The sequence below is a fragment of the Sitophilus oryzae genome, unplaced genomic scaffold, assembly GCF_002938485.1.
Source record: "Sitophilus oryzae breed Bouriz unplaced genomic scaffold, Soryzae_2.0 scaffold_860_pilon_pilon, whole genome shotgun sequence".
NCBI classification, from domain to species: Eukaryota; Metazoa; Arthropoda; class Insecta; order Coleoptera; family Curculionidae; genus Sitophilus; species Sitophilus oryzae.
Window position 1 is genome coordinate 475,337 of NW_022147484.1, and position 26,047 is coordinate 501,383.

General features: G+C 32.7%; 2 protein-coding genes across 2 annotated transcripts in view; one reads left to right on the top strand and one right to left on the bottom strand.

Moving 5' to 3' along the window:
- LOC115890300 (ADAMTS-like protein 3) overlaps nucleotides 1–26,047 on the top strand; it is a 1,070,176-nt gene that overhangs the window by 236,986 nt on the left and 807,143 nt on the right. Inside the window, exon 3 of the mRNA XM_030910476.1 lies at nucleotides 22,709–22,800. The gene's annotated coding sequence lies outside the window, so the exon portion shown is untranslated. The remainder of the gene's footprint in view (nucleotides 1–22,708; nucleotides 22,801–26,047) is intronic.
- LOC115890278 lies at nucleotides 15,972–16,976 on the bottom strand. The gene is made up of 2 exons (XM_030910457.1): nucleotides 16,645–16,976; nucleotides 15,972–16,506 (listed from the first exon to the last, which is right to left on the bottom strand). Exons 1-2 carry the CDS (start codon nucleotides 16,974–16,976, stop codon nucleotides 15,972–15,974), a joined length of 867 nt encoding a protein of 288 aa, XP_030766317.1.

A 26,047-nucleotide genomic window follows, 5' to 3' on the forward strand; every position in this document is an offset into this window, starting at 1 on the left:
TTTTCAAAAAATAATCTATTTTCGAACTTTTTTATTTGTGCTTAAATATCTTTTTATACTTACTGTAACACTGAGACTTAATATAGATATTTAAATAATCGAATTAGTTTCTTTTATAAACAACACCTTTTGGATATAATTTACCAGTTCCTATCTAGTCCCTGCTTATTTTCATTCACCTATTGTGTAATAATACATGGTAAATATACATTAAATCGGGCAGAGTAAAAAAATTTACATGTCCATATAATGTAAAAATACACGCTAATGTAGTAATAATACAAAATCTGAAGTTAACTTAGTCGTACAATAACGACACTAAATAAGTATAAGTACATTGTATGCTTAAAATACCAAATGCATTTCTACATTCTTAATGGTAAAACTACATTTTAATTTTACACATCAAAAATGTAAAATTACATGATAAAGGTAAAAATCCAGAAAAGATGGAATTTTACAGATATTTGTGTGGCATAAAAGTAACCAATTATCTAATGTCAGGGCCGGATTTACAATGAACGCGCCCCTAGGCACTTTTTTCCAAACGCCCCCCATCATTTTTTTTTTGAAAAAAAAGATTTTGTTAAAGTATTGCCGTAGAACATACAAAAACGGGTAAAAAATTGCTAATATTTTTTATTATATAGGTAACCAGGGGTGGATGGGGAAGTGGAAACCGGCCCGGGAATAACAGGCAACCGGCCCGAATCCACAAAAACAAAATGACCAAAGAAATATATTTTATTTATTAATAGATAAGTATGGGTGATTTTTGCTCGGGTAAAAAACTCATTTGCCTCCTTGTTTTTAAAAAAATTGAAATTGTCTTGTTCAAAATTTTATAAAGATCAATATCAAAGGGTCGGTCATCTGAATTTTTACTACAAAATGGCTCAGTTTCACAGGGTTCTACGTTCTACTGTTTTATTTCCATTATCGATAATTTAATTAATTATCGGTAATTTGATCTTGATTAGGCTACGATTTTGAGAAACTTTAAGACTTCCTGATTCATTCAGTCCAGCTGGCCAAATCCTCTGTGAAATACATTATTTTTAGCTTTTCAGGTATGTATATACTTTCTTAAACAATGTAGAAAGAAATTCTCTCTTTTCTGGTACAGCAACAGCCTCGTCGTGTATACGTGTTTTAGGTTAGGTTAGGTTAGGTTGCTGGGGTTTGGGATCATATTTGATCCCTCACTCGGAGGCCTTGGGCCCATTGCGATACCCCTGTATTGTTTTACCAAACCTTCCTCTCATTCTTTCTTTGAGTTAAAGCACTTCCAGCTCTTTGTAAAGTTCCCGGCGATGTCGCTGGTGTTGGCTTCTGCTGCTTCCTCTAGTCCCTCCAGAAAACCTTGCCCTAAAGTTTTAAAGCGTCGTTATTCCAGTGCCGGACAGTGGCACAGCAGGTGCTCTATGGTTTCTTCTTTCTCTCCGCATTCTCTGCAGTAGACGTCGTCGGAAACTTTCCATCTTAAGAGGTTTACCCCCGTGGGACAGTTTCCAGTGACGACACCTACAATTATGCGTAATAGGTTCTTTTTGTGCTCTAGTAGTTGTTTTGTCTTTTTGCTATCTACCACTGGCCATAGTCTTCGAGCTGTAGCACAGTCCTCACGGTGTTATACGTGTTTTAATTTTTGGTATAATTCTAAACACGTAACTTTTTCTCAATTCTACATTTGGCATCTTGTATGATAATACCATGACTCAAACGAAGAAAACCTAGGCAATCCCTAGACAGTTGATATAAATGTGTTCTGAGGTAGATGCTATGTTACGGTCCGTAATAAGAATATTTCGAATTTCGAGACATATTAATATTTTGTTATCTAATCTAGTTTAAACCTTATTTAACTGTTCTCTGCTGTCTCACTAATTTTTAGTAAATATTTTAGCAACATTTAAAACAACAATTTAGACTTAACTTTTAGTTCTCAGACTTGGCTTTTAGTCCGTCCAAAATTCAAACCAAGCATAGAGATAGCCATCTTTATGTTTTCTCTATCAACCGCAGAGTTCGCGTCAAATTCGCCTACGTTTTTACTCAGATGAACTCGAAAAGTATTGCACCGAGGCCCCCAGTTGCCAAGCAAGGCTACCGTATTCTTAGTATATACACTACTGGCAAAGGAACATTAGCAATAGGAGGTTTTCAATGCGATAAAAAAAGATGGTAAGGCTGCAAAATACACTGCAGTGCAACAGAGACGGATAAAGTGTCTTTTCCCTACCATCGTATAGGGGAAGTGATCATAGAAGTGATACGACGAGAGCGTATAGGGGGAAGTGATCATAGAAGTGATATGACGAGAGAGCCCCTGCGAGAGGGGGGCGCCGGGCGGGTCTTTAAGACGCTTGTGTGGGGGCTACCGCCTACTAATAGAACAGAATCGAAAAAATAGAAACAGGACGGACAGTGTTGCCATTCAATTAAATCGAAATTAGTGTTGCTTGTCAAAATCCTAAATCTTCTAATCCCATTATCTTGCCTCACTTAATGAAATATTAAATAAAGTACGAAACAATTTTACGAATGTTTTCTCTAGGCACATAACTTCTTTCTAAAAACGAAAAGTAACATGCAAAACTTTGATATCATTTCTAAAAAATAGCAAGTGCAATTCTTATGAAATGGCAATACTGGACGATCTTCCTCAGCAGTCGCCCCGACACAGTCGGTCGGCGGCGGCGCTTCCGCAAAGCCGCGGCTGTGACAAAGGAATTAGGCCGAAAAAACTTTATAAGGAGTAGACGAACAGGGTTGCCGGGTTTGTTAGATTATAATTCCATACGAGAACAAAATTTAGGTAGATCTTCAACACAAATTAAAAGTACAGAAACGAAATAAAATATAATATTTAAGTCCAAAAAATTAGCATTCCTTATGTGTCGTAATAATAGATCATTCAAATAAAATATAAAGATATTTATATTTAAGTCCAAAATTAGCATTCCTATACAAGTCGTAATAATAGATCATTCAAATAAAATACAAATATAATAAATATAACAAGAATTAGAAATAGCTAGGTATATTATTTAATATTAAAAAAATATTGAATTAAATAATATTAATATATTAATAAAACATATAAAACTATAACAAGTAGGGATAGCAGTCACAAATTAGCGTAGCAGTCACTTTTACCTTTGTACAAATTTTGATCAGTGATATCTAAAATTAATTTCATTTCAATGGGAAAGCTGTAGCAACTCTCAACTTCTCTTTTTCATATTAATATATTTTTTTGACGGGAAAATCACTAAAATATTTGTCCGAATTTAGGTTGTTGCTTAACTTAAATTTTGTTTTTTGTTTACATTTTTTGGGGGAAAATATGGGTTCAACTTTAGTAGATGAATGAAATAAAATCTTTTCAAAAGATATCAACTTCTTCGGGCATGTCGCCAATACCGCGCCTAATAAGGAGTAATAAGGATGTTTAGGAATATCTCTGTAACTCTGCAACTAGACAGAACGATGACGTATGTGTGTTATTACTAAATAAAATTTAATGAAACAATAATAAAGTCAGATTATACAGATTCCAACGCGGCAGTCGCATTTAATGAAACAATAATAAAGTCAGATTATACAGATTCCAACGCGGCGGCAGTCGCTTAATTTTTAGTCAAATAAGTCAGCTTTTTAAAAGTGCTTCTATTGTAAAAACTAAAGACGCAGTTGAACATATCGTTAGATTTTTCTTTAAATCGGTAGATCGGTAGCTTACAGACGAAACCGGTAGACCTGGCAACTCTGTGATGAACTGACGGGAGTCGGAATAGTGAGGTGCGGAGGCGCGGGAAGGGAAATAAAATAATGGCGATAAATAAAGGGCAGGGAGATGGGTATCATGAGTGGATGGGAGGTGGCGGAATTTCCAAAATTTATTATCTTATTGGAGTTTGTCTAAGTAGACAGTCGTAGTGGAAGTGGAAACGGGGAAGTTGTTGTCCATCTCTGTTTAAGCATAGACTTTTTATAGGCGTTTCATTCCAATGCATGTAATTCCTATGCCTAGAGATCCATTGCCGGGCCTGTATACACGTTTCAATCATCATTCAATCTAGGCTATTTTGGTTTACCTAATGATATTTAATCTTTTTTCTGTTGTACGCCCGAGTCTTTATTAGTTATTAATAAAATAATAGTGGTAAAACTATACAGGGTGAGTCTTAAAAAAATGCAAATATTTTCACCCCTGTAGGTAACTTATTATTTTTTATAGGTAACTTATTTTTTTGTACTCCTGAGTACAATGATATGCCAAACTTAATATCTTATTTGTTTCGGCAATTGAACACAATTTATTATACTAATTTCAAGTCCAGCTCTGTTTTTTTTAAATATTTTATCTATTCATCGTTAGAATATTGATAAGCTTTCAAACTTAACAAAGACGTGGGGTAAAACATTGAATATGGAAAATCAAATGCAATAAAATAATAAAAAATAATATACAAATGAATACATTACTTCACGTCATTTGTAAAAGTGAAATCACTACATTTACAATAAAGAGTACAAAATACTTTCGGCAGTATAATAAGAAAGTTCAAAGAGCTATAAATAAAATTAAGTATTAATTAATCAATTTTATTATTAATTATTATTAAGAAAAATAAACTTGTGCAATAGGGAGGGTGGTAACCCTTTCGAACATATAGAGCCATTAGAAACTATATAGTTTGTAGAAGTTGATTTATTTGTAATAACTACGATGAATATTACGCATATTATTAGAACACACACTGAGATTTCAAATTCACAATAAAAATAATTAAAAATAATATCTTTAAATTGCTGACCTAGATATAATTTATTTGAATCTTCCAATTGGCTGGATTTTCCTTATTCAATGTTAATTAGTGCTGATCAATATTGTTGCGATGAATATAATCAGATTAAATAATTAAAAAAAAACAGAGTCGGACTAGAAATTATTTTAAATAATAATTAAATAGTTTTTTGTTGTTAAGGTACCCAAAACAAAAAAAAGTATAAAGTGTGGCATATTATTGTATACTCAGGAGACCGACTTCTTTCAAAACTAGAAATAAAAAATGCAGGTTCATATTTAAAAAAATTAAGTTGGCCTCTGTATCTCACAAATTATCAGCTAATTTGAAAATCTAAAAATACTCTCAGATATCCCTCATAAAGTGGCTATGAGAATATGCAATTAGTTTTTGCTTTTATTAAAAGTAACGACAGGAAAAAATAAAATTAATTTTTAAAAAAATCCGTTTTTTTCAAAAAACTTTGCAATTCTTAAAATTTTTAAAACTTTTTCGATGGTATCTTGGTAAACATCACAAAGCACAACTTTGACCCAATTTAACCATGTCCATATCTATTACGGTTACTGAGATACCAATGCTCGTACCTCGAATTTGTAGCACCCTGTATAATGATATTTACTCAAATTCAATATACCTTGTTTTATACCCATTGGGTATATACCGGGTGCAAGATCTTGGATATTTACTATTTAGTCAACATATTTTTTATACTTTTTTTGCGTAAAAAAGGCCTCTTGGTAAAAATCGCTATGACTAATGGTTCTCTAGATGTTTGGAATCGAAATTATCAATATCTGTCATCATTGACATAAATTAAACATGTTGACTAAATAATTATTATAGTGAAATCATAAATTTGAAACGTTTTTATGCCAAAAGTTCAACAGAAACTGTTTTATCATCATATTTTCGCAGAAAAATTTAGGATTAATTTAAAAAAATAAAAATTTTCAAAATTTATTATTTCAGTCAAATAACTATATCCACTCAACGTGTTTATTTTTTGTCAATAATGACAAGTATTGACTATTTTAACTCTATATACCGGGTGCGTTTCAAAAGTGGCTCACCCCTATAACTTTTTTATTTTTTTCAGATAAAACAACGAGATTTGGTAAGTTAGTATATGACATAAATTGGGATTGATTGACGTATTCAATTGTTTTCGGTCACTTCCGGTTTCACCGGAAATGACTATAACTTTTGATTTTTAAATGGCACCCCCTGTTTTATCTGAAAAAATAAAAAAGTTATAGGGGTGAGCCACTTTTGAGACGCACCCGGCATATTGAAAACGGTTGATATTAGCCATTTTTACCAAGAGGCACTTTTTACGCAAAAAATCACGGAATGTATTTTTTACTCAGTAGTTTTATACAGATACGGACGAAAAGTTATGACTCTTCAGACCAGTTAAAAAATATGTACGTGGCACCCTCTACAAGTCGGAGTCATTTTTTTTATCAAAATCAAATGTCAAAAAACTCCCAGACACCAATTTTTATCTAAATATTGACGTTTCTTCAGAAATCAAAGAAATTAGAGAGAAGTTATTTGGAGAAAACCGAAATAAAAATGAAACTTCTACACCCTGTACCTCAAAAACTAAGCATTGTTATTAGTTATTTTTATCTACAGAATATGCTGCCGAAGTGTCCGGAATGCAGTTCGGATCACCGTGTATATTAGCTTTTATGCACAGTCAAAGAATTTTAGGAGAATTAGACACTATTTTGTTTTCATTTTCTTGAAAATATAAAATTTTCGACATTTAGAGGAAAATGTTAAAAAATCCATGGGCTATTTTTGAGGTCGAAATATACTACCTGTTAAAATACTTATTTAAGATACACTTTGTATAGAGTGACAATTTAAAAAGTTACTAACGGGAATTTATCATTTAGATACCCAGAAGTTCCCAAGAAATGAACCAACAACAATAATATCTACATTATACCTATTGTTGACATAAATATTGCTTTAATTATTTAATCAATTTTCATTTTATTCTTTTAAAAATATAGTTTTATATCACATAAGACAATAAAATCCCATTTTATTTGATATGGAAGTATCTTTTTGAATATAAAAATCCATAGCCATGTTTTTGAATAGAGAAAAATGAATACAAAAGGAAAAATCAATATAACTGGGTCAAGCAATTTCAAATCCGACCGAAGGTCCTGATAGTAAACTCGCTAGGGTATCCTGAAAATAAAAAAGGGAATATTGTTCTTGCCAATCTTTTCCTTTTATTGTTAACATTTGTCCATTGTAATGGTATTTGAATGTAGCTATCTATCAAAAACACTGACATTTGTCATTTTGGAGAGGCTTTTAGGTTTTATCGGTGTTGTGCTCTATAAGACTTTTATTTAATATTGTGTTTTAAGAATTTGAGGTCGGGTTGTTGAAGAAAATATATTTAAACGAATATCGGTTTAAATTTAAGTCCAAGAATATAATTTTTATGGAAATCTAATTTTTTTGGGAAAATATATAGTGTATTGGTCAATATTAATTATAAATAAACGCATGCTAAATATGGAAAGTTAATAGCATGTTTCACATCCACCTCTAAAGACGTAGATGTCGCGATCAGCAAATATGTAAGACTAAGACCAAAACTTCCTTCATGTGGGTCTTGGTCTTGCAGCCTATTAAGCAATCTTGGCTTTGGACTTGATCTTGCTGCGAGTCTTAAATGTTGGCTTCTTCTAAAAAGGTTACTCCCGTTTATACTCTTTTAAATTTCTGTATCGTTTTGGAATATGGAAATATGACGTTGTTCAAAATTAATATAATAACCATTAGTCCAGTAAATAAGGATACGAAGTTTTGGCGTAATTCGTCGATCTTTGACTTTTTGACTTTTTTTTTGTTCCATCCACGCATCCGAAGATTTGGAATGGCTTCTAGAAAACGCTGTTATATTTTATTACTATCTAAACCCTATCATACAGGGTGTCCCAGGCTGAGCGTGCATTAGAAGTTTTTAGAGAACTACAACATCTAGCTCGGAGATTTTTTGCACACCATAGTTTCACGAGATCAATCAATTAAAAATATTTTCCGGAAATACCTTCCAATAAAAATCAAGAAAAATAAACGTTTTCAAATTAAATCCTAAATAAACTTCAAAACGATTTATTTTAGGTATAGGAACATAGTTATAGTATAGTTAAAAAGTAACGAATAGAAAAACCTTTTTCAATTTCAATGACCATTTGAAAAAAATGATTTATGATAATTTTTTAATCGCTCAGTTCCATGACAGGTACGGCCATTATTATATGACATTTTTTTTTAACAATTTAATTTTTGAAATAGATAGCCACATGTCTTCTCTTTATGTCACAGTGACTGTGATCAAATTTGACTTTTAAACTATCAAAATTTTTTTGACAGGTATTTTTTTTGTTCAAAAGTTTTACATATTTTTTTTCTCAATAACGGTTAATGTTAGGTATAGAGTGTTTAACATTAATGTTCATAGAATTTTACAGAGAATTTAAGTGTGTAATAAAAAATGTAGTCACCAATTTTAAATAAGAAAGTTGGTGTCAACTTCCGGTATTTCCGGAAATGCTGCCATCTTGTAAATATTTTTAATCGATAGGTCTCGTTGTAAAACAATGATGTGCAAAAATCTCCGATCTAGATAGATATTGTGGTTCTCTAGAAACTTCTAATGCACGCTCAGCCTGAGACACCCTGTATATCGATACCCAACTTTGCAGACTTCAATGAAAGTTCAATTTTTGGCAAAAATTATATTGGTAGCCTATTTCGAGAAAGACCTCATAGTCTATTGTAAAGCCGGCTACAGACGGCATGGCAAGCCATGGCCAGCGTTTCAGCAAACGTTTGTAGAAGCGTTGGTCTTTGCTTGATATTAAGTTGATATTCGCGCACCGACGACCGTACACACTACATGTTTTATCTTTTCTAGTCTTTTCGAGACAAGTGAAGGCGAACGTTGTACAATGGTACAAATAACACAAGAAATGGAGGAAAAACTAACATTTGTCGTGTGTACGGCGATCAAGCCCACTGGCGAGTTTCAACAAGTCCCTTTGATGTGTGTCGAAAATACCGCTTCATAGGCGAACCCTGGCCAGCGCCAACCTTGCCTTTGCTTTGCCATATGTTTTGCATACACACGAAGCGCCAACGTTGAAACGAGCGGACACTGGGCAAGGCTTGCCATGCCGTCTGTAGCCGCCTTAAGACAGACTCGAATTATTTTGATTGTTGCCCTACCGGTGGATATTTTTTCACAATTAATATGAATATAGCTCAATTGAAAAAGTTTTTTGTTTCTTCTGTAAAAACAGGATTTTGGTACTTACAAGGTTTTTAAATTGAGATTTAAGTATCAATATATTATTTTAGTTTAATATTATGAATATTTTTATGTTATTAAGTTGTTTGCTTTTAAGTTGTAAAATGAACTGAACGTTCTTATTGCTAAATGTAATTAATCGATTCTGCGTACCTATAGCTATATACGTACATGCAGGAGTATGTGAACAAGCGTCAAGAGTTACGGAGTAATGGATTTCTCTTTTACTGGATAATTAACAATTAATTACGTACAGGTACGAAAATTAGATATTCATATTAATTCCGACGCCCAAGTTAATTGCATCGGAACATGTAAACCGGAGCGATACCGTTCTTGTTAGTTCGTACAAACTCGGTTAAAATAGAGGTTACAGAAGAGTTACAAATAGGTTTAAATTTTCAATTACTTACAGAGATTATGTTGTTGAGCTATAAAATAGATTTTTTTCTAATTTTATTATCACACTTTTTTTCCGTAAGTACTTATATCAAATAGACATACTGTACAAAACGATAGTACCCAAGATATACCATTTGGAAACAGGAAATGTTCAATTTGGCACCACAACAGTTGTTTATTTACAAGCTAATGTCTTGGAATTTTTGTTTACATATATTTAAGCCTAAATTTTACGTTTTTTTAAACTATACTTGGACGTTGTGAGACTTTTTCATTTTTTTGCAGATATTATATTATGATATTATATCTCATTTAACTTCCATTTATGTCGTATCTAAATTAATTTTGCGTAATGTTTATACAGGGTGGTCCGAACTGTATTCCGGAAACTTCGGCAGCTCCGAATATTCTGCAGATAAAAATAAGTAAAAATGTTCGTATGAATGTATGTCCTAAAATGCTTAGTTTCGGAGATTACAGGGTGTAGAAACTCCAATTTTATTACGATTTTTTCCAAATAATTTCTAAAGTAACGTCATAGTTAGATGAAAATTGGTATCTGGGATTTTTTTCACATGAGAAATTTGATTTTTAACTGTTTTGAAGAGTAATAAATTTTCCTCTGTACCTGTATAAAACTACTGGGTGAAAAATTTACATTACCGTGATTTTTTCGTAAAAAATGTCTCTTGGCTTTTTAAGGGGGTATATCAAGAAAATCGCAATTGGAAAACTTTTATTTTCAATGTGTTAAAACTATTCATTTTGAAACCCAGTTTATAAAGGATCATTGTATGTATTGAGGGGTAAATGGACATCATTTTCGGAGATTTTCTTTGTTCAGGTTTTGCAAAATATTGACTATCTAAAACATCACATTATACATAATTAAGAAATGGAAAAACGTTATGCAAGAGCGCCATTAACCCTCTATCCAACCATATACATATAATTAGTTACAGTCAATGGAAGGATAAAACAAATTGAAAAAAAGTGTAAAAATTAATATTTCAAAACAATTTTGAAGCCAAAATTGAGCTTCTTTGAAATACCTTGATTTCGATAATTTTCAGAATTATTAATGTTGTTTATTTCAGAATTGTATAATTAAAATTTATATATTGTGTAAATAAAGTTCGTCGTCGAGTCATATACAGGGGAGGAAAAAATAAAAACGCTTTTTAAATTTCAGAGAGAGATTTTAAATACATAATCTATACTAATATATAAAATCCTTAAGTGACTGACATACTGATTAATCACGATCCTGCTCAAACCACTCAACGTAAGAAGCTCAATTTTGGCATACATGTTGATTCTAGGGTGTAGAGGTTCGATAAGAAGGAATTTTTCGAAATTCCAGTTCCAAGAGGGTGAAACCACCCCTCAAATGTTACAATATTTTTATTTAAATAACGAGTCATACGAGTTTCCGAAAATATACGAGTTCTTAAACACGTATATTTTATTTTGTTTTTTTACATATTTTAGGATTTTTAAAAATGTATACGGGGTGTTTCGAAAAATCTGGTCATTGATTAATCACGATCCAGCTTAAAGCGCTTGACGTAAAAAGCTGATTTTTGAAAAACAGATTGACTTTAGGGTGTAGAGATTCGATAAGAAGAGATTTTTCGAAACTCGAATTCTAAATTCTAGGGGTGAAACTATCCCTCAAATCTTTTTATTTAAAAACCGGCGAGTTTTTCGGAAAAACTCTTAAACACGTATATTTTATTTTGTTGTTTTACATATTTTAAGATTTTTTTATAAATTTATACAGGGTGTTTCATAAAATATCACGATATAATCATAGTTTAAGGAATTTCTTTATACTATGATATAATCACGATTCTGCTTAAACTGCTTGACGTTTAAAGCTGATTTTTGGCAAACGGATTGACTGTGGGGTGTAGAGGTTCGATAAGGAGGGGTTTTTCGAATCTCAAATTCCAAGAGGGTGAAAACGCCCCTCAAATATTACAATATTTGTTATTTAAAAAACCGTTACTCTTTCGGGAAAACGCTTGGACAAGCATAATTTATTTGGTTTTTTTACATATTTTGAAATTTTTAAAAAAATCATACAGGGTGTTCAAGACAGTTGGGTAATTTCTTAACCACGATTCTGCTTAAACTGCTTGACGTAAAAAGCTTATTTTTGGCAAACGGATTTTTCGAAAGTCAAATTCCAACGAGATGAAACTACCGATCAAATATTACCACGTTATATAATAATATCGCCATATTGTTTTTTCTCATGCTGACATAAATGTGAGAAAATTTTATCCAGTTTGTATGTTAATGGAAATTCTTGCTTTGCTTTATCATCACCATTACAAATGATTAATTCGACGCGAAGGAAGTCGCTGGAACACGCTAGTAACGTATAAAGAGAGTAAACATGTTCTTGAAGTTGTTATATTGTTGACGGCTTTTATAAATTTTAGGTAAACAATAATTGTAAAATAAATATATCTATTTGAAAAGTTATGCAAAAATCAGAAAATAGACAATAATTGAAAACTTTTATCTGAAGTAGTTCTAAAACTATTAATTTTCGAAACATAGTTTAAATAGTGCAATTGTAAGGCTAATTAGCTCTATCCATAAAAGTGTAAACGGTCATTTAAAATATGTGTATTAAAAAAAAAAGAGGAAATTTTTGGATAATTCGAGGTATACACGGTCGAAGTCGCGGGAAAAAGCTAGTTTTTTTATTAAACTAAACTTATCAAAAGGTTAAAATAATATCCAGTACCTAATTGCAAATTCTACCATCCATTAAATGATTCTGTTTCCCAGAAAATCTCCTGTACATTCGTCTTTCAATTTGCTGAAGCGACCTAATGGATTTTTTAGTGGTGAAATAGGGACATTAAACGATTTAACGAGTTAGAAAAAAAAGGTAAAAAGTGGCCAGTCGCCCAAAAGTGCTGAAACAGGGGAAATAGCCGTGAATAGTCGTTTAAGAGTCGAAATTGTTCGGAAAAAATATGCAGACAATTTTTTAATGCTCTGTCTAACTTCCTTAGATAAGAGGATTAAATCTTTCAGAAATTTTTATCACGCATATTTTCATTTTGTAGCATTCTTATGTTATAATTAAATATTAATTTGTTAAAACAATTTTCTACTTTATAACTCTATACGAGACACTAAAATAAATCAACAAGAATGGTAAACAACATTTCATTATTTGCTGCTTTCTCTTCTATTTGTTTAGGGTTTGGTCTAAATCTCTTTCACACTCCCCGATACTTTCCTTTATCTTTATTGAAGTGTCTTTATTACCATTGGTTTAGCTACGGTTTAACTGTAGAGATAAATATATGATATGAAAAAGATACACGTTAAAACAATCGATTTTTGGATTTGTTTCGTTTTGTTATATACGAGCAATTCTTTATGTCATTCTGGAAATTGAAAAATTACCCAGTCAATTGCTTTTCAATCAGGCCGCAGTATTGATGTGTTAAAACAGAGATTGTTCAGATATAAGCGATTTTTCCTTTTAACTAAATTAAAAGAGTTTATTATACATTGTAGTATAACAACCGGGGGGTAGTCCAACAAAGTTGAAGAGGTAATATTTTGGCCAACTGTATAACAAATAATTTAAATGAAATAAAGGAACCTACGTTGTGTTAAAAATATTTTTTTTGGGCCTTACCTCGGATGCGCTCGATAGAAGTAATATTGGGGAAATTTGTGGAAAATAAGTTATGTAAATTAAACGCTAAATTTGTAAATAATCCTATTTATTTAATTAAATGAAATGAAAGGAGTGCCGTACTCTGCCTGGAATTCCGAAGTAAAAGAGCACGGCTTGATCATTATTCCAAAGAATCCAACTATATGCTGTTCTGAACTTTAAGAAAAGAGTAATAATAAGAACATAAAGGTTTGAAGTTCAAGACACTTAAAAATTCGTAACTGAAGAGGTTTTGTTAGTTAGCAGGTACTGAGGTCCTTGGATTCGGGAGGCTACTCAGCTATAGTTGAAATGTTTGGTGCCAATAATAATAGATTATGAGTTATACCATACTTTGGTTTCGACTGCTCACTTGTTTGCTAAGATATTCGCCCAGGCACGGTTGGAAATTACTAAACACGCAACACTGCCCTTATTGTCACACTATGTCATACTGAACCAAAAACTTCGCTACGAATGGACAGTAAACGATTGCATTTAGCTTTAATTTTAAACTAGAAATTATTCACAGCATAAATCGAATCCATTAAATACATACACATGCTATACAATATCTTTTTCAGATCAAATAAAAAGGAAAAGCTTTAGCACATAATATTTCAACAGGAAAATAAAATATATGCTTTAGTTAACATTAGTTAAATAATGAAGAAACGGTTACTTTACCTTCAATAACATTCTTTGTCCAATAATCAATATTTACAAACCAAAATATAATCATTGCGTCTCGAATGGTAGTATAAAAGCTATTACCTAACACCTATTTTCTCTGTTCGTTGTCTGATTTCCCTAGTTTGTCAATAACATTTTAAAAATCAATAATTTTATTTATGTATGCAGAGTGTCTTAACACTGAATATTTTTTCGATTTTAAGTTGTCAATTTTTCCAAAAAATATTTTTTTTTACAAACGTCAGTAAAAATGTATTTTTTTAACGTATGCTGTCAGTGCAGTGTCTAAAATGTGACATTATGTGACTGATAGTAAAAGTCATTTACTTTTAGCACTGGCACTGGTTCTAAAAGAAAGTCACTTACTTTTAACACTGAAGCGAATGATCGAATGTTTGGAATCTTTCAATTACCTTAGCAACCATAAACTTCATAATTAATTTAATTTCGGAATGACCTATTATGAATTATTCATTAACGTAAAAAGTAATAATACCTTGGTATATACGAGCATAAACTTGTTTGTAGAAAAAATAGTGTATGATATGTGTGCTAAAAGTGATTTTATTTTGTTCGAAGGGATGCACCATCCATCGGCCTGCTCCACCTTCGGCGTCGTGTCCCAAGCTTCCCTTCTCACAAAATAAAACCACTTTTAGCATTTACATCATAAATAACTATTCTGTTTATTTTTACTCTTTAGTTTTTCCAATATTTTAAGATTTTCTGATATACGTAGCGGAGACGAATTCAACAAAGATCATTTAAATCGGTACAGCCGTTCTTTAGTTAGAAATGGAACTTAACTCGCCTTTTTTATTTACATAGATTACTAATATTTATTTTATTTTTTATTTAAACTATAAACCTGATTTTTTGCTATACTGCTACATTTTAGTAAATACCTTGAGCTCGCCATGCCATTCATTTAACCCAGCAGAACAATTGAAAAAAATAAATGGGCTATTAAAAATTTTCGTCAAATTTATTGCAGGCTCTTTTCTGACAGATAATAAATAGTCTTCAATAAATGTCGTCATAAAGATCAATATATAAAATACGAGTGTTGCCTTAGCTGAAAATATAAACCCATTTGTTTTTCATGTGTCAATAATTAAGCGTACCTTTTAAGGGATAAATTATTAAAAAATTTGAAGTGCAGTCTGTTTGATCGCAGTTGCAATCCAATTTTATAAAATAGAATTTGGAATGTATGTTCTTAACAAGTAAAAATAGTAAGTAAAATCCTTTACTTACACTTTATGAGAAGACTCTACAGGGGGCATTTGAATTCAACGACATCTTAAATGTTATTTATAAATTATTTTAACATAACTGAGACTAAATTTGTAATATGTTACAAATAAACTGATTGAAGTAATAATTTATGATGAATAAATGAATATAATCAAAAATAGAAAATAGTGAAAATGATAACCATTGGACTAAGCTAATGGCTTTGAAATAGAGTGTTATACTTTTTCTTCTTAATATTTATGCCTCGTTATCACATATCATCACAGATATCTGATGGCATTTCTATCCTTTAGCCGTATAGGCGAGACTGTATTTTTTTGGACACAGTTCAGTAACCAAATTGTATAGTCAACCAGCATCATTTTTTTTATATAGATGGGAAACGCCTTTAGGGCCGGAGTGTGGGGATCTCCCTCCCTACTCTACCCAGAGGGAGGGCCTACCCGCTAAAAACCCATCTTTGCTACATAACCCTAACTATCCTGGAACTGCCGTGAAGCATGACATCGGGATAGTAGGTGATTCTCAGTTATCTCATATTCTCTAAACTATTCTAACATTCATTTCCATATATGTATATATATATATATATATATATATATATATATATATATATATATATATATATATATATATATATATATATATATATATATATATATATATATATATACACACAAATCTTCCTTATTATTTTAATCAAATCACAGTCAGTTTTTTTATCACAGTTTAGTTCTTTATCACAGACAATAATATCACAGTATCACGAATTTTTGGCTTTAATCTCATCGTCTACTTTATGTTTCATTATGGTATGCAGCATTGATATAATGGCTCGGCACTTTTCTTCATCCTCACTAATGGTGATACCAACTGTGTTTTCCTCCAGCTTCCTTTGGCATATTTCTTCTGTTTCTTCCCGTATCGTTTGCCACCTAGGGCAGAGAAATATTGTATGACCCGGGCTGTCCACAGTATTACAGTAAGTGCAAGTGTCGCTGTCCCTTTTGCCGATTCTTTTTGGGTAGGTGCCAAAAACCCCGTGTCCGGTAATGGCTTGTGTCACAAAATTGTCTATATTAATTGCCTTGCAGTTTACCCAGACCCTGACATCTAAAATAAACGTTTTAGCCCATCCTTGATATTGCGACCACGCATCCTGCCATTTGTCCAGTATAATATTTCTGGCCTCAAATCTGAATTGGTCTCCATGTTTATACACTAGACTTCTTTGTTCTGTTTGGAGCTTTATCGGTGGGATACCGGCTAGGACCAGGATGGCCTTAGTTGGAGATGTTCTATATGCCGATGTTACTCTCAGCGCTATTTTACGATTTATGGAGTCGATATATTATCGTAGAGTTTGTATTTTTAGTCGGAAGATATTTTCGTAGAGTTTGTATTTTAGGGCTCTCTCCCATATGGGAGACGCATACAGAATCGTGGAAGACACCACCGAGGCCAATGTCCTCCTCTTTTCTGCCACCGGTCCCTTCAGATTGGGCATAACTCTGGATAACTGCTTTATGATTGCCTCTGTTTTTTCCTGAAATTTTCGAATATGGATGGTCATCCGAGCGTCTTTATCTAGCCAAACTCCCATGTATTTTACCGCACTTGTGCTTTTAATGTTGGTATTGCACCAGCTAAATTCTACCTCCTTCATCTTCTGTCTTCCCGCCAAAATGACTATTTCAGTCTTATTGGTAGCTAACTCTATGCCCATCTCATCCAGCTTATTTTTAATAGTGTATGCTGCAGCAGTCATTCTTTCTATAAGCATGCTTTTGCTGGGGGCACTTGTCACTAGGGCTAGATCGTCTGCATATCCAATAAGACTGCACCCCGGTCCGTGGTCCTCTCTAAGCACTTGGTCATAGAAAACGTTCCACAGTGTCGGTCCAAGTATAGATCATTGCGGGACGCCAAGTCAACCAGCATCAAAAGCAGTCAACTCAGTAACCATCAATCCAAAGTTGGTCAAAAAATGCCTAGAGAAGTTGAACAAATTAGGCAAAGATTTAGGAAGTTCTCCTACCCTGGGTGCCAGCCCCTCAAACGATCTAGCTAGAACCGTTCTGCTTCCCAAGTGGAAACCAACTTTCGAATTCGAGAACCTGGATGACTCCATCTGTAACCTGGAATAGGAATCCTACAGCGGTCTAAGATATACTCGAAGAATTTGCTCAAAGTTACGACCAAGAAAAATCAGATATTTTCCTTGATTTAAGTAATAACAATCTTCGGATCGTCACGGTGTTTTTAACAGGACACTGTCTCCTCAAAGAAGAGTTGAAGCTAAGAAACCACGACGATTACAGGTTTTGTGGTGAAAATGAGGAAACACCAGAACAACTCATTACTGGGTGCGCCGAGACGACAACCATTCGTGCCATGATCTTTTGTATGACTGATAACTGTGATGGGGGGACTCAAGAAAGGGGGACACAATAGATCTGTAAGGTCGCGATGATTAAATCCCTCCCATACATTCTACAACTAAATTATCACCAAAATTCTTGAGAATAAATTCTTGAGCAACAACTAGTGAATATAGAGGATTTATTATAATTGGCGCACAGTAAATAAAATGGAAAATCAATCAGTTAATTTTTAAAATTTTATTCTGAATTTTTTATTCTCGAGAAAAATGAGAATTTTTATGAAAATTAGAACTAAAAGTGAAAAATGAGAACATTACAGGTGTTGGTAGCACGTTAAACACTATGAGTCTTATCATTGTATTGAACATAATATGGCTAGTTTAAATAGTAAATAGTTTATCACTTTCTACAAAACATAATATATATTAAATAGAAGGAGGTTATTTAGACAATGTAGCTGAGTGTAATGGTTATCCAACTTCATTAGTTGATAAAATAATTAGAAAACATAGGTACAAGTTTACGATTTATGTAACCTCGACTTTTCAAGTAGATTAAGATACGTCAAATTACGTTTGAGTAAGAGTTGATAAGATATAATGTTTGATAGAGTTAACCTATGGTTTAAAAAGAATTTTTAGGAATGGCAATTATATGTATAAGAATGGGGGTGTGTGAAAAATATGTTGGGTAAACTAAGTTTAAAGAACATATGGCTTTATTAATTTATGGCAGAACAGATAAATCTTTTGTTGCTCAAGATATTTTTCATGAGATCATTGTAGAGATGTTAGTAATTTAAAATTAACCATTATAATAGTTTAGTTTTAATTATCTACTTGTGATGCTAACAGCGAAGCGCGCGTCCTGTGTTAAAATACAACGTAACGTGTTTTGGTGTATAGTGTTTTATTGTGTTGTTGTAACACCAAAGATTCCAACCCCAATCGTACTATTTGGTAGACAATTTTTTATACAAATATAGACTTACTGATTTCGTTTTTGATGGCAGTCTGTATAAGACAGTACTGCTTGTTATAAAATAAATATTTTTAATTTTTAAAATTATTTTCTTCAGGATTTTGAAGTATCGAATACACCACAAAGGTACAACTATCTAGTTTATCACTTTAATTTAATTGAACAAAAGCAGTTTATTATTAGAGCTGGACCCCTCTGCGACATAGCATATCCAAGATGCAACAAGGAACCAAAACAAATTGTTTGAGGCTTTATCCAGGCCATCTTTTGTGTCCAGACAGAGGCGGACGCACAAAAGAAAATACATTGTTTTAATTAAAACGAGTGCTAGAGAGCATTAGTTGAAATTAATACTGTAAGTATTCGGGGCTTAAAAGAGGAAAACCAGACCGAAATTACAGTCATATTTGTTCCAGTAAGATTTCATTTACGTCGTTGGATTCCGTAATTTTGATGGTAGGCAGGGGCTTTGTTTTAAATAACGCTTTGTTGGTTTTGTTTGATAATGGTTCGATATTCTCTTTTAAACTTAATAATCGCGTAATACTTTGAAAGTTTTAATTCTTTGCATGTCTTGATTACATAAATCAACCTAAGTAAGAAAATTTTAATGACAGATATATCTATTAAAATATCAGCAAAATAAAACTCTTATTCACCACTCTACACCAAAACACTTTACTTTTGCACTGGACGCGCGTTTTACAGTGTTTACACTACAGTTTAGTAGTTGACCGTTTTTGTAGATATTAATTTAGTTTTAATCATCTGTTTCTCTAACCATGAATAGAAAGGCGCGTCCAGTACAATAGTAAACTTTTTTGGTGTATAGTGGTGAATTAATGTTTTATTTTGCTGTTTTATATTACACCAAAGGTCCAACCCTCAGCTGTAATATTACACAATACAATATCAGAAAAATTAGCGGATTTTTTACACAAAATTTGTTTTTAAATAAATTAGGTTTAGAATTCCGCTATCTTCCGCAATTGACAGTTCACGTCATATAGACAATATAGAACATAAATTCAACGGAAAATAGTGGAAAAATAACATATTCAAAATAATATTATTAAAGAATTACATAGTATATTGAGATACAGAAAATACTTAAATCGAAATGCAAACAAAAATATAGAGAAAAAATGAAAACAGTCAAATTGATTGGTCATTTCATATTATTCGATATGTGAATCAGTCATCTGTAGCATAATATTCAAATAAATCTCACTTCACTTCATTTTAGTTGGGTATAGTACCAAATATAATATTTGGTACAAAACATCCCCCTCTCGTGTTGTTCGCATACTAAAAATTTCAATTAATGCCTGCGAGAATGCCTGTATATATTTTTAATATATTATTTAAATTTAGGGTTTTTTAATTGTTAAGTAATTACATTTAAATGAAATAAATTACATAACAATTAGGTATGTCAATTACAGGTTTGTTTCTATCATTTTTAAACAAAACGAATTATAAAATTTCAATATATTATGTAAGTACAGTTTGACAAATATAGGAAGAGACTTGGGGATAGCACCGGTCGCGCACACGATAGAGAGAGAACGCATTCGGAGGAAGAGAGATGCAGTTACGCTACGAACAATCTGATTAAAGCAAATTTGTGGGCTGTCCACTGCGCATCGAGGGGCGTCTCTTATTTTATATTTCTACTTGTGTCTAGCCCTAGCAGGCAACTGTTAAGCCCGACCAATCACGTTAGAGTTTTTGACAAACACGAATGAATTAACACACTCTAAATAACCACGCTAACCAACCTGATTGGTCAAGCTTAATAGTTGACTGCTAGAACTAGACACTTCTATATTTCTCACGTCTCTAGCTATACTTGTTAAGTTGTATATCCGATAACAGTAAAATCACTGAAACTTCAGCGGCTGACAACGAAAACTGGAAAATATAACAGCACTTTTTGTTTTGAACCTGCATATCAAAATTACAATGTACCATTATGTTTTTCTTTTTGAAATAATACCGTATGATCGAAAAAAAATGGCTTCCAGTTGGCTTGGAAATGATGACCGATGACATTTCCTATATAATTTTACATACAAAATGACAGCGATCTAAATCAACATAATGGTACCTAATGGAATAGGTACCAGTAAATATGGACTACTCTCGGGACTACTATAAAATTATAAATAATAATTAATTTTTATGAAATACCACAGGAACTTTGGTCAAAATTAGGTTACTTGCAGAAATCACAAAATCAAGTATCGAACTCTGTAAAGTACATCTTCTGGACCTGTGTCTATGAAAGGACCTTTACGAAAAACATCGAGAAAATATCGTTTTCCCCTTTACGGATGCCGCGTAGCTACAGGACCGATAGACGTACTGTACCTACCTGCGCAATAAACATGTGTCCAGAGTCCGCACATCGGAAGCATCGGAGCAAGGTCCTCAAATATCTCGAGAAAATAGGCGGTTACAGAACATACACTCTGCATTTTTTGAGTCAGACTGTTCTATTACGGCATAGCGCTCACTGTGTCAAAATTTATTTCTTCTTAGTCGTCTGAATCCATTTGACTTTTCCTATTTCATATTTAGATCCGACAGACTCTCTATATGCAGAAATTTCAAACTAATAAAAGCGTAATTTTTCGTAATAAACGTCATAATAAAGAATATTTTTATATTACGTATATCAAGAAATACTTCTTCCTTTATGAGTACCTTAAAAACATTTCTCATAGCGCTGAAAGAAAACACTCTCATCGCGGCCCCAAAGCCTTTTTGTTTGACTGACAAGACAAAACCTGCACATGAGTATCATGATGGAAAGAGATTAAATATCCCTGTCTTTTGCAATTAGGTGTATTAATTAAACCAACAGGGAAAAGAGAACCTGGAAGACCACCTAAGAGATGGAAGGACAGCTGGCAGTCCACCTCCCAAGAACTGTTACAGAGGACCCATCAAAATTAACAGATCGCGAGATCTTAGAAATGAATAAGAAGAAGAAGAATTTCTGAGAAATGGCGATATTCCATTTTAGGGATACTATTCCATATTTGGTTACTTCCCTCTACTTTTTTGACTACAAGTTGATTTAAAATGTGAGCGTCCAAATCAGATATACAATAGTATCAACATCAACATTTGAACGTATAACCTTTTTCTACCACTTTATTTTTGACAAGTGACAAAAATTATTTGAAGCAAAATAATATGAGAATTGGTTGAAGAATACACTGAGATATTATAGTTTTAGCTGCTCTAAGTTAGGACATTTCAAGAGATAGTTGGTATTTTCTGTATTGTGTTTTTGTTGCCGCTCATAACAGCCAACTTTTAAACTTGGAAATCATTTTACAGATATTTCTGTTGGCCGATTTAAGTACAAATATTTTTCCTTTACTTGTATTAATAACGATTCCCGGGTTACAGTTGATGTCCTATATTACAAAGACCACTGTGTGCATAATCAATAATTTTCTGCAGTATTTCGAATGGAGGGCCCTGCGTTTTATTTGATAAATTTTTATTAATATAGACAATACTTCAAAACATAAAGTGGGTTAAAATCTTTATTTATGGTATAAAAGAAACATTCTACTTGAGAGCATGGATTTTAAATATATTATCGATATTTTTGGTTCGACACGTGTACGTTTCTTATTCTATTAGGCCTCCCAGCTCATTATTTTGGTCAAAGATAATGAAATTATTCAGGACGGTTCCAAAACAGGGGTCTGATAATCCGATTTAAATTGGTTTAATCATCTCAAACATATTTCGATCTCCAAACCTATTTAAATACGGTGCGTAGATGTGGGTTGTGGAGTTCCGTTCTCACAAGTCAGAGATGCGAAACAAAAATATAACACAGCTTGGAATAGAAAAAATAAATGAGAAAAATATATATATATATATATATATATATATATATATATATATATATATATATATATATATATATATATATATATATATATATATATATATATATATATATATATATATATATATATATAAATTAAGATGTAGATATAAATGAATGATTTACAAAAATACTCAGATAAATGAATAGAAACAACATAAATAATGAGAATATAAAGCCTCCATAATTCCTTTTAATTCTGTACCTTTTTTTTTCTAGGATTTCCAGTATGTACCTGCCAAATAGATTAACTCGAATGTCAGATTAAACTTTACTGGTCGTCGGTCACATTCTCACCTGTCTGAATATTGGTAAGTATTTTATAATCTTATTTAAGAATGTCTACATTTGATAAACTTTAAAAATTATCTACCTACCTCTCACCGAACTAACGAACTACCAAACTCCCTAACTACGAACCACCGAACTAATCTTTATAAATTATAGTCTATACAGGGTGCTACAAATTCGGGGTACGAGCAATGGTATCTCGGTAACCGTAATAGATACGAATATTGTTAAATTGGCGCTTTGAGATGTTCACCAAGATGCCATCAAAAAAGTTTAGAAAATTTCAAGGATTGCTTTTTTTGATTGATTGGATTGATTGAGTTTTCTTGAAAAAACGGATTTTTTTGAAAATCAATCAATTTTATTTTTTCCTGTCGTTACTTTTTAGAAAATCAAAAAACTAATTGCTCATTCTCATAGCCACTTTATTAGAGCTATCTGATAATATTTTTAGATTTTCAAATTAGCTGATAATTTGTGAGATACACATGCCAATTTAATTTTTTATACGGACCTCCATTTTTTATTTCAGGTTTTGAAAAAATTCGGTCTCCTGAGTACAATGATATGCCATACTTACTATTTTTTCAGTTCCGTCATGTTCATCATGCCACAGATTGTACGCCAAGTTAAACCATCGTGTCCAGACGCCAGCTTCGGAAGGGCTAACCCTATAATATTGTTGTTTATCAGGGCTTCTCTCAGTTCAATCACGGTCTACAATAGATTGAGATAACTCGACTTACTCGGTGACCTTTCCTTGGTGTCTTGGTGACCAGGTACAAGATGTGTCTTGCTTGACCATGCGCATTGCCGGTTAGCTTCAAGACGCTTTGAACCTCTGGATCCTGTCGGCGCGCGGCGTAGTTCTCCGACATTCGCAAATCTCGGGCCACATAGTGAGCGAGCGAATAATCAGGAGGTACGGAAAAGAGCTCTCGTTGTTCTTCTTTGGTCACACCATAGCGAGCCTTCTCACTGTTATTTTATAGGGACATAAAGTCGTCAAAGGACATCTCCGAATCAGGGGGATCAAAGCTGCAGGTTCTCGCAGTCCCAGCACTATCTTCTGTTTCGCCTTGGTAGGGGCTCAAACTATTTAAATGGACTATCCTGGGTTATCCTATGTTAGAAGACTGCAAGGAATGATTGTATATTAATAGGGAGGATAATATATAGTATTGTTTATTATATAGGAGTAAGAAGTAAACGTAGGCATATTAATAAACAAAATAATAAAATGATGAGCTTACATCAGTTCTGTACTAAAGTATATTATTTAGAAATATTAAAATTATATTATATTAAAGAAACTCTATCATATTTATATTATATATTTTACTTATACGCATGTATTTTTAATTTAGACATTTATATCAGTAATTAATGAAAGAATATGTTCATTTTATTTAAGGATAATCGAGACACCCTGTATATTGGTCCAATATATTATTTTTTTCTTATTGTTGTGGTCCTGTCTTTGCATTTAAAAGCTTAATTGTCAGTGATTGCTTACAGACAATAAAGTCAGAACGCACAAGTCGAAGATGATTTATGAAAAGGTAAAAAGAACTGGCATTTTCTATACACCGCCTCCCACAAAGTGATCGCTATGAATTGTTAACGGGTCTCCAAGGCATTTGCGAAGAACTTTTGATTTAAATTTTAATTTTTTATTAATTTAACCAGCAAAACGTGAAAATTGGCAAGACATAATAATGACTCATTGATACTTAGTTTAAAGTCTGTTTCATTTGATTTCAAATATAAAAGCTTTTAACCATACACAACATAACCGTCATATCAAAAATTACAGAACGTATTATCTCTATAAAAAGTGCAGTAAACCAATCATCCAATATAACCAGCGTCCATATTACTTTAATTGCCAACATGGCAACAGTTTACAATGCTCAGTTATGTCATTAATACCACTAAGTTTCCGCTCCAGAGTTTTATTGCCAACGTAGGCAGTTTAAAATCTATATGGCCCTAGTTCGCTACAATTTAACGAGCTTAATTCCACTTTTAGTTACGACCAAAGAAAATAAACCGAATTTAAGTGTTTTTAGTTCGAAAACTATTTAAACTGGAACCACTAAATTTGGAGGTTCGGGTTGCGGATGGTTGGAAAAATTATATTCTATCTTTAAGTACTGCAAAATCGAATTTAAGGATTGCATACTCTCGGAAAAACTTAATCTTAGATTAACTCTAGTAAAAGATAGGTAGGTAAACATTGCGTATAAGTTGTTCGTTTCGGAGATACAGGGTGTAGAGGTTTCATTTTTGATTCGATTTTTTCCAAATAATTTGTGAACTAATATTGATATTGCTGGTATTTTTCTCGCCTTGCCGGAGTAGAGGTGAGAGGTTCTCGCTCCCATTTTTGTCCTTTGGTGACGTGCCAGGCTGTTTCTTCATTTCTTTACCCTTTCCTTTTTAAGAAGTCCCTTCGGCTTTGCTTCCTCTGGAGCAAGTCTTTCGTAGAGCAGTCGGAGATATCTCCGTATTCCTGCTCTGCTGACACCTTCTCTCAGAGGTTCGTCTAGTCCGCCTGGTTGACCCAGGCCGGGTAGACGAAACGGTAGCTTATGTCACTTATTGGGTATAGAGGCTCCCAATCCTTGCAGGAGGAGCTGGTAACTTGTGTGCCACTTGTGGAGGATGATCTCACGCAAGTTTCAGCCGCTTCTCCTGTAGTTTCCTTTGGGTTTGGTATCTTTGAACATTTCAACAAACACCTGACCTATAGGAGCTTCCCCATCAACGACCAGGTCTTGTATCTCCTAAGGGAAGTTTAACTGGTTTAAAGAGTAATAACATTTCGTCTGTGCCTGTATACAATTACTGAGTGAAAAAATACACATTCCCGCTGTGTTTTAGGTAAAAAGGCCTCTTGGTGAAGCACAGATTTAGTAAAAACATTTTATTACTATTGAACTTAAAATTGCACACAAAATAAAATTTCCAATGCAACATGGAAACTCACTTATATTTTAATTTTGCGATATGTTATTGTCAATTATTGATACAGAAATAAATATAAACTACATATTATCATTATCATAAAAATCTATAGATATTTGAATAAAAAAGTGTGGCCATAAATTCTTTTATCAGATGTACAGGGTTGTTCACCACATATAGCACGGAGTATTGTAGTTAAATGATTAGAATTTTACAAATTGTAAGTTTTGGGTCCGTTGAAGGGCTATTATTAGAGCTACAATTTAAAAATAATTTTACTAGATACGGAGTGTCCCA